Below are 10,727 nucleotides of genomic sequence, written 5' to 3'. Positions count from 1 at the left end.
AACCAATGTCACTCCCACGTTAGATAGAGATATATATTACCACGTAAGATATATATTAGATGTGAATTGGATCTCCAAGTCACATCCTGTGGAAATCGTTCAAGAGTATCTCCAGAATCGCGCAAATGTCAAATTTGACAGGTTAGATCTTAGACATATCGCTATTGTATCTTGGTGATGTCTAAAAGATATCTAATAGATGTCTATTTCAAAATCCGAATCGGGCCCTTAGACTTGTTCACATGAATGTAACACGAGCAAACTCAAACTCAATGTAATTCAAAGAATAAAAGAAAAACGAAAACGGGAAGTTGTATTGCATTACCTTATTAGCACATCATCACGCATCTAGTTTTAGGCAAATCGTGGAAATATAATATATATTTACAAGTACCTACACTAAGATAACAATAAACACTTAGTTGCGAACCAATCAAAACATTATTAAATCTGACCGTCGCAGTTGAAATTCATCGTATAGGTAATAAAGTAAATAGGTATTTAATAGAAAGCAACACTCAACCTTAGGTATTGGAAATTATAGTTACCTACCTTTGTAGTATAAAACTTGTAACTGTTGTTTTTATTTTTGTCAAAACAGCTCAGACAAGCATACGTTTTAACGTATGCATGCACTCGTTTCGTAGTATATTTCTCACATTAAACAAGTTTGAGATCACGAAGTCAGAACGACTCTTATGATGTTATTAAATTACATTATTTTATTATTTCGTTTACATCCCTAGTTGTATTAAGCTATCATCATTTAAGTGTGAGCACGAACCTCACACTTTAAAAAAAAATGACTAGTCAAAATAAGTGGTCAACAAAAACAATGATTATCATTTAATTGTTACGAGTATGTGTCATTATTGTATTCATTGTGCCAAGGCCGATTAATTAACTTTTGCAGGCGGGATAAACGAGTGATTTGTAAAAATACTCGCCCATCCTCACTTCTGAGATATAAGGATCTAATCATTTTATTAAAACAACGATATGTGTAATCAAAATACATTTATTTGGCACAATGAATATAACCTCTCTGAACTTGACTAACCACAATTCAGACACATACTATAATTTAATTATTATCTCGGGTTCTCACAAAACAAAACGAACTGACCTGCTCACAATTCAAATACCTTAACATTTTTAATATTGATCGACCGTCATCGTCGAACGTCACCCCACGACTGACTACGAATGATCGTTCAATATTCAAGATGGAGGGATCGATCACGTGACCATTCACGTGATCGATCATTACAAATACTTTTTAAAGTATAGTCACTTAACTTATTTAATCTATAAAAATGTATTATAAGTACTAAAAATCTATATAAACCACACAGTATCCTAACAATAGGGATAAGAGGAGGTTATGTGCGAACAAATCTACGGAGGGAGAATTTTGCTTTTGGATCAATTCAACGAGTTTCTTATGGTGTTATTATATTAATGATGTGTCTCTTGTAAATTGTGAACAGCGTATATCAGTAATCAGAGTGAACAGTGATCCGAGGGAATTGTTGATGGCTAATATGAACTTATGGTAAACTAGTGTGAGGAATGGGGTCGCTATAAGGGGAGGTTTGGAGGCGACTACGAAGTTCGGGAAACCAGGTGGATAATCAGGTGAAACTAATTTTATATGTAGGTAATAAAGTAGGACACCAGCAATGAGTGAATCGTCATCTCACTAACGTCCAGGCCTCATATAGGTATGTCGTATGATTACATATCGTTGACCAATCTCAGTAAAGGCATCATCTCATTCGATAGGTTAACAACTGTGGTGAGCTTGACGACATATACATTGCCAAAGCAAGTGCAACCATGTACCGTTCTCGTCGGTACGTTTCCTTGTGCATAGTAGGTTCTGCCATCTTGTGGGCTACATCGGAAGCATAAACGACACATTTACGCCTCGCGCCAAAAATCTGACGGCTCCTATGCTGTCCCCTTATAGTATTCATATACGCCCCTTATTATAATAGAAACATAGAAACATTTTATAATCTAGGAGTTTGTAAACTTTTTAACCTCATTTTGTCAACGGAACAGTTGTAATTTGAAAAAAAAAACAGTATTGCTAGCTTAATACATTTTGCCTGATAGTGGGGTAAATAAACTATACTATAATAAATGTTACTTTGACCGCTGATACAGGAGCATAAAGGTATTTAGATTTTTTAAATATGTATCAGAAAAAACTCCGCAGAAGTAAGTAAGTATAAGGATTTTTGGGCACTTATTGGGGCAAAACGATAAAATTATCTTAAACAGCACAATTAATACAATTTAATTATTTCAACATTTTACCGCATGAATAAACATGCTTAAGTGGCTCTTGAGATGTTGCTTAGAGTCAGACCAAGAGTAGTCTGCACTCTGCAGCGGATTTCATAGCCCACGCAGTGAAAGTGTTATTTTAAACGTCAAACTTCTATGAAATTATGACGTATAAATGACACTGGCACTGCGTGGGCTATCAAATCCGCTGCAGATTTTTTTTGGACCGACTCTATGTCCATGGGCGGCGATGACCGCTTCACATCAGACGGCTCGTCTGCTCGTTTGCTGACTATCAAATAAAAAAAAGTGATAACCTCATTCTTAATCTAAAAATGTAAAATGTAGCAAACTTTTTTTTTAATGACAGAGATACCTACTGGATTTGCCAGACAATAGGAATGAGATAAAATCACGAGTCGGCAAACGTGACCTAATCATGTTTTTACCGTCGGTCTGACAAAAGGCAAAAGCAAATAAAGAATTACTTTATTTGTAAGAAATTGTGCTATGTACAATCACCCGCAAACCCTGCAATAATATATTGTACAATGAAGGCCGCAAAAATATCTGGCATGATCTTATTTATAGAGCCATAAGAGCGTGTCACATATTTTTGCGGTCTTCGAAGAATAACATATTATTGTAGGTGACTGTATCTGTAGGCTTAGTAGTATACATTATTACACAAAAACACATAGTAAAACACATTATTGCACAAAAAAACACGAAAAAAGTCATTACTAAAGTAGTACAAAGGCGAACGTATCCCTTTAATGGCTCCTCTACACGATGGGCCAACGCCGGCCACTCCAAGGGAATAGCAATATCACTTGCTCCCTCTAATGCATAAATGCGTCCCTTGGAGTGGCCGGCGTTGGCCCATCGTGTAGACGAGCCATAAGGCAGCGGTCGGCAACAAGCGGCCCGCGAGCCGCATGCGGCCCGCAAACCTCTCACTTGCGGCCCGCGAGCCTCCCTGGCTATTTTGTATGTAATATTGACAAACGACAATGTCTGATAAAGTCATACATATTAACAAAGTGTTCCGTACAAAACTTTATTCACGGAACACTTATGGGATCACTTCGGTCTTGCAAATTAGTTAAATGTTTTCTCAGAGACCGTTTTTTCTAACTGCATTAATTGTGCCATTTTCAACCAAAAGGGTCCTTATTCTAGGTTGTCAATAAGACGCTATTTCCATAAAGCTTCAATTTGAAATTAACCTTATCGACAGCCGATGATGTACCTTTTAATTGAAAACGTCACAATTTGATTCATCATCATCATCATCATTTCAGCCTATATACGTCCCACTGCTGAGCACAGGCCTCCTCTCATGCGCGAGAGGGTTTGGGCTATAGTCCCCACGCTAGCCCAATGCGGATTGGGGACTTCACAGACACCTTTGAATTTCTTCGCAGATGTATGCAGGTTTCCTCACGATGTTTTCCTTCACCGAAAAGCTAGTGGTAAATATCAAATGATATTTCGTACATAAGTTCCGAAAAACTCATTGGTACGAGCCAGGATTTGAACCCGCGACCTCCGGATTGAAAGTCAGGCGTCATATCCACTCGGCCACCACTGCTTGCACAATTTGATTGCACTAAGTAATTATGCAACCCATTACATGATTACATACATCATGTCATTAAAATAAAAATGAGAAATTTATTAAAATACTTTATCATATTTATTACATAATATCCATATCTACAGCAGCTTAGCGAGGGATTCTAAAATCCCTGAAGGTGAAGGCTGTTTCCTGAAGGTGGAAACAAGTTTACGGCTTTTCATGCTACTGCATAAATTCTATAAAATTATGAGGTTAAAATAACACTTGCACAGTCTGTGTTATCATAATGATGATGATGATGCTCTCCTGACCGATTTCGGCCACAGCGACTGTGTGCTCTGGAGTAGGCAATTTTTAACTCGTATAGAGTTAGAGCGAGAAAAGTCTGTAGCGAATTTGATAGCCCACGCAGTGCAAGTGTTATTTACACGTCATAATTTCATAGAACTTTGACGTTCAAAATGACACTTGCACTGCGTGGGCTATCAAAACTGCTGCAGACTTTTCTCGGTCTGACTCTAGCTGCCAACTTAGCTTAGTAATAAATCTGAACGGATTATAAAGAATAGGTAACTTGACCGTGACGTCACAATGTCTGTGTTTTATACAAACTGTGATACAAACTTCCATCGTGGCCGATTGTTTTGACAGTTCGAAAAAAGATGCTGGTTTGGCTTGTCAGTCAAATACCAACCTTATTTGTATTACAACGTACAACCTTTTTTGAATGGTTGCGCATCGGGAGAGGTCGGGCGCGTTCGTTAGGTCCGTCCTGCTCACACTTACGCATCTGTCAGTCATTGGGTTGCCATAAGAAAAAAATAGAATATCCTGACAAAATTCTGGATATCACCCTTAAATATTCTGATATTTTCAGAACGGCCAATTGCCATTACTCCAGACGAAATTCATTCTAGAGTTTTATTCTAGATTAAATATGAACTTTTAATGTATCCATACACATGTAAAAACTCAATATCGGAAATATAAGAAAACACACGTAAATATAGTATAAAAAAAATAAAAACCATCATACATTTAAATCCCTTATTCCGAATCCCTTTACGATTTACTCTCGGATAACATTCCCTTTCCTAGGCCCCTAAACTATAAACTTAAGAGTTTTACCAGCTCTTACCAGCTTTTAGTGGTTTATTCGTTTATTCATTCATGCTTTTGAGGCTTTACAATAGCTCGTATACTTAACTATAGCTGGTCAAGCAGATCTTGTCAGTAGAAAAAGGCAGCAAATTTGAAAAATGTAGGCGCGAAGAGATATCGTCCCATAGAAAATTTGAATTTCGCGCCTTTTTTACTGACAAGATTTGCTTGACCAGCTATAAAAATCAGTACAGTGGTTACTTGAAGTTTCCAATAAATACCGAAACTCGCACTTCCTGCAATCCTGGCAAAGGACCAAAAATCCGGACATGTCATGGGAAATCCTGGCGTACGGCAACCCTAGTCAGTCACAACCACGTCACAACCGATAGGGTGTATTGGTTTTTCGCTGTGTCTCGCTCGCTCGCCCACTCAGCAGCTCAGTACCTATTTATAGCTCGCGTTGGACTCGCGCGTATGTGAATCGTTAAATAATCGGTGTTTTTAATATTAAATTAATAGTGAAAATAACAGTTTAATCCATACTTGCGAGTATTTTTCAATTATGGCGAAGGTAAATGTTTAATAGTACTTCTTTTTACGGTTTATCAAAAATTTGGTGCGGTGCAGTATGAAAATGTATTTTTCACAGACATCCTTGGAAATGTCTTTATTTTCTTTCGTATGTCGAACACGAAAAGTGCATAATGTATACCATTTTCAATTAGAAAAAAAACCGGTGCGGATAATAATGTCTTTTTTTAGGTTTCTTTATTCTTAGACTAGAAGTAAAAAAAAATACGTATATAACCTTTTAAGCTTTTGCTTTTAGACTAAGGTTTTACCAAAAAAACATTAAAAAAAATTTTTTTTTTCATCTGTAATTAACGCTTAGAAAAATTTGACTCATTAAAACAATAGTACATTGTGCAACATGGGGCGTAAGTTGAATATTGCAAACGAGAGTAAGTTAAATCGCGACGGCTTTCCGGAGCAATGCAATTGCAATATTATTACGCCCCGAGTTACACACTATGATTTTCATCACACTTGCGATACAAACATTAAGTATAAAGACAAAAAACTGTTAATTATGGCACTAGAAACTTCATAACTCCCTAGGGAGAACGCTTTTTCCATAACTCCCGTTAAGCCTGCGTGCAATTCCACATTTACTGAGCGAGTGTGATGAAAATTCATATATATGTAACTGCAAAGTTTCAGATCGATACAGCTATAAGTAGGAGGTTAAGATTGATTTGCAGGTTTCTTTTTAATAGTTATTTTTTTAATATAAGTTTGTTAAAATACATAAATTCAGTCAAAAAATCCTCTATTCATACATTTCTCATATTGGTACATTATTTTAAATTGTTTGTGGTTAGGAGAAAAAAAAAACAATAAGTTAAAAACGGCGGCAAATTTAGTTCTTTGTTAATCGTTAACGGATTTAATTTTATTGTTTTGTAATTTTTATTAATTATTTACTGCAGATGGTCGAGAGTGTGCAAATAGTGCAATAAAAAAATGACAGTTGAATACAGAATAAATTTCTTTTTCTAAATAAAAACATTTCTAAGTATGTTACTGCCCCGCCACGGTTTCAGGTAGGTAAGTCTTCAAATATTGTTCGCGATATATGTATTTTTATCATATTTCCTCACATTGATTGAGAAAGTACTATGCGTAGTTGCATATAATCGCACCAATAAAAGTCAGCAGCGGATTTGATAGCCCACGAAGTGTAAGTGTTATGTATACGTCATAATTTCATAGAAGTATGACGTTTAAAATGACACTTGCACTGCGTGGGCTATCAAAATCGCTGCAGACTTTTTACGGTCTGACTGTATGCATAGTTGCATACCGTAGTGGAAAGTTGATATGCATTATCTTTAGCAAGCAAGCCTTAACTTCGCGAGGCTCTAGGCTTCGTCAAAAAATGCCTGTCTGTCTTAACCTCAGTAACGATATTATGCGCATTTTTTTGCATTGAATCATACCACCGCGGTGACGTATGCCTGCGTATTGCGATAACTAGAACATGTAGGTACCTACCTATTGAACTTGATATCAAAAAGCTATCACGGTTACTACAGGCATCATTCATACCCGTGCATTGAAACCTAAATGGACAAGGAAATATTTTTTTTCTGCATTATAACTAGTCTGCCAAGCAAGTAAACAACTTTATCAGTAGAATAAAGGCGCGTAATTATAATTTTCTATGGGACGATAACCCTTCGCGTGTACATTTATTAAATTTGCCGCTTTTTTCTACTGACGGAAATGGCTTGATTTTGTGTAGAATGTAGTAAAAATTCGGGAAAATTAGTTTATTATCCCGGCAACACTGTTATCACGCCATTGTCGATAATACTGGAAAACACTTTGCGCATGTCAGTGTCACTCCCGTACATTAATTGTTTTTGGATTTCCTCTACCGATTTTAACCAGTTTTAATGTCTTTTTCAATTAAAAACCTATCAAGAATAGCGAAGCAATGTTACAAAACCTACAAAGATATGACTGAAAACAGTTATCGGGTATGTTTCGTTTATTAAACTTATTAAATACTTATACTACCTTAGTAAATGAACTATACTCGCGGTATATCACATTTTTGGAAGGTTTCCGCATATTTTTTAGCACGCAATATGATGTAACCTTGTAATACAATGTTGAGAATCTGCAGCTACGTTTTCCATTCAATATCGGCGGCGTTATCTGTGTTTTTTTATCATTTTTATTCCGTTTTTATTCGACCTCGGCTCAATCGAATACTATGTGAATATTTAACTTCATGGTCAATAACTTTCTTTGTTTAATGCATCTTCCTGCTTCCTTAAAAAGTCCGGATATAGATGTTTTATACAATTTAATTTATTATGTCTTATGAGAATATAAAGAGTCTGCAGCAAGCTGGGTTCTCCATAAAAACGTAGATACTCTCTCATTTTAAAACTACTAGTTATTTTGCACTGAAACTTACTTTACAATACACAAACTTATAAACACCTAATCTTAGAATAAATTTAAAAGTGGAAAAATTACTGTGAGACTTGAACTCACGGCCTCTGGATCGATACTCCAGTGCTCTGCCATCTAAGCCACCAATACCTCATCCATAGCCAGCAAACACAGCAGCATAGACAATAATTTTTCCACTTTTAAATTTATTCTATGTTTAATAGCATCATTCCCAGACATTTCGGCTTGTTAAAAACACCTAATCTGTTAAACAAAAGGTATTGTTTCTTTTATGCAAGGTAATTGTTCTCCTAATGAGCAGTTACATCAATTTGAACCTTAATACTATTACAGTAATTGCTATTGAACACTTTCACTGTAGTAGGGGGTTGAAACAAAGGTTGGTGCAAAGTAAAAGTATGGTTAATAAAATTGTAAGTTACACTAATTGCCTCGGCAAAGGTGTAATATAGGAGTGTGTACTGCCTCTTCCGAAAATCGTTTTTGCCAGATTTAAATTTTGCCATTCGCAATTTTTACCATTTTATATTTTCTCGATAGCTTCCTTCTTCCTTCATTTCTAACCATTTGCATATTTTCCCATAAATTTAATTTTCCAGTAGCTTATTTTCCTAATAGGTTTTCTAACCAGTCGTATAATTTGGAAATGTTATTCTTATTATAATATACGAGACACTAACAAAAAAATAACTTCTTTTTGTAAATCAATATCGTACAATATAATAAGTCGATTCTGGCGCTCGCCGGCCGTTACCGCGACACGCTCCCTTCGCTCGCTCGCTCCAAATTAAAATAATGGGAAAATATGCGAATGGTTAAATATGATTTCGGAAAAGGAAGCTATCGAGAAAAAGTTAAATGGTAATAATTGCGAATGGCAAAAATATCAATATGGAAAAAAACGATTTTCGGAAGAGACAGTACACACTCTAATATAGAATAGAATAGTATTTAATAGTAAGCACAAACAATCGCTTAAGGGGCAGTTAAAAAAGCTGTGGCTGTCGGACCGGAATTAACTTGTTCGTGACTATAGATATTATATATTTATTATATTTAACGTAGGTATTCTATATATTTGTTATATTGTTAATTCCAAATTTTATCTTATATTATTTATTTTCGCCCTCTTTTATAATTTGATTGACTTTCCTCTAGTCTATTGTACTCAGTGCTATATTTGTCTACCGTTCTTCTTCAATTCTCATCTACTCAAAGGTTAACTGGAAGAAATCCCTTAAAGGGATAAGTTCGCCTTTGTACTGCCTATCCTGTGCCATAAATTTGTGTTTTGTACAATATAGAGTTTATACATACATACATACATACAATTGAACAATACATAATAAAAGAGAAAACACAAAATAAAATTAAAGTGCCACGAAATGGCCCCATCTCAGCATGTTGCTGGTGACTTCCAGTGCTGATCTTCCGATGAGACCATCAAGTGAGAAGAATCACTGAAGCTAACATTGGTGTTTAAGAGCCCTTCAACGTGCACACTAGCGCCACAGCTAAATAATCGTGATTATTTAAATTTAACGAAAGATATTGAAAAAAGGGGGCCGCTACGTTCTGTATTGTGTATGTAAGTACCTTTTGAATACATCAGACTAGTTTTTATGTTGCTGGATTCGTCATTCTATGCGTCCAAAGTTAAAACGGCCGTTTTTGTTTTGAGTTCCTAGATCGACGAAACCAGCTACATAAAAACTAGTCTGATGTATTCTAAAGGTACCTAAATACACAATACAGTACGTAGCGGCCCCCTTTTTTCAATATCTTTAGTTAAATTTAAATAATCACGATTATTTAGCTGTGGCGCTAGTGTGCACGTTGAAGGGCTCTTAAGTACATGCTGAAGACGGCTCTGCATAAAAGAAACAAAGGCTTTGTTTAACAGATTAGGGCTAGAGCCAAAAAACCTTATAAGGGAATTTCTACTACATGTTAGTATCTTAGTAATGAAACTGTTTCTATAGTTCGTTTTTTTAGCATTAGAAAAAGACTAAATCATCTTGATGTGTTGTTTAATAGAAATAAAAAGGACCTATTTTAGATTTAAGCTAGTTATTAATTTCTTTTAGTAATACCACTGTATATGTCTTGTTTGTAATTTCTTTTAGTAATACCACTGTATATGTCTTGTTTGTAAAATGATTTTCTTAGGAGACTGATTTTTAAAAAGTGTATTTCTATAGGTAGAAATACACTTTTTAAAAATCAGTAACTATTAGTTATGAAAGCATAAGAATGTATATAATTGTATATGATTCACAATTGTTACATATTTGCCGTGACTTATTTTTCAAACATGTTTTTTAATAAAAAGACTCATCAAGATTGTTTACCTTTATTCTAAACAAAGTAAAACGAGCTATATCTATGACTGAATGAGACATTGCTTACCTGGCTTAGGTAATCTTACTTCGTCAGTAAAGATAAGATAATTAGTGGAAAGTATCTTTGTACAAACTAAACAAAATTAACTCATGTATTTAACATCATGATATCAAGATATTTGATTTGCTTTAAATTCACTCCTGTTGAATGTTTCATATCAAATGTCACAATTTTGGTGATTATTGCTATGGAATGTCCCATATTTTTCACCATAATTGTGGGAGTAGTAACATATTACTGTCATGTGGGTACCGCTCTTATGATTCCAGTTTTTCCATAGATCAAATCTATAAATCTGCAAATCTATGCCCAGTCCACTATAACTTGGATCTCTTTAAATTGAGAGTGAATAGAC

At 35.2% G+C, this 10,727-nt stretch overlaps 1 protein-coding gene across 2 annotated transcripts in view; it reads left to right on the top strand.

The window, feature by feature from the left end:
• The first annotated feature begins 5,415 nt into the window (after positions 1-5,415).
• The window catches only part of LOC134677879 (choline/ethanolamine kinase), a 44,207-nt gene continuing 38,895 nt past the window's right edge, over positions 5,416-10,727 (top strand). The window contains exon 1 of one of the 2 annotated variants that reach the window (XM_063536313.1): positions 5,416-5,552. In XM_063536313.1, the coding sequence (XP_063392383.1) occupies positions 5,544-5,552 (9 nt within the window). In that variant the 5' untranslated portion in view covers positions 5,416-5,543. Of the gene's footprint in view, positions 5,553-7,376; positions 7,525-10,727 lie in introns of those variants that run through there. The other variant, XM_063536312.1, reaches the window with a different exon arrangement.

This window comes from Cydia fagiglandana, chromosome 27 (assembly GCF_963556715.1).
Source record: "Cydia fagiglandana chromosome 27, ilCydFagi1.1, whole genome shotgun sequence".
Taxonomy (NCBI): Eukaryota; Metazoa; Arthropoda; class Insecta; order Lepidoptera; family Tortricidae; genus Cydia; species Cydia fagiglandana.
Note: the sequence above shows the minus strand (reverse complement) of the source record. Positions and strands in the feature narration are given on the sequence as shown.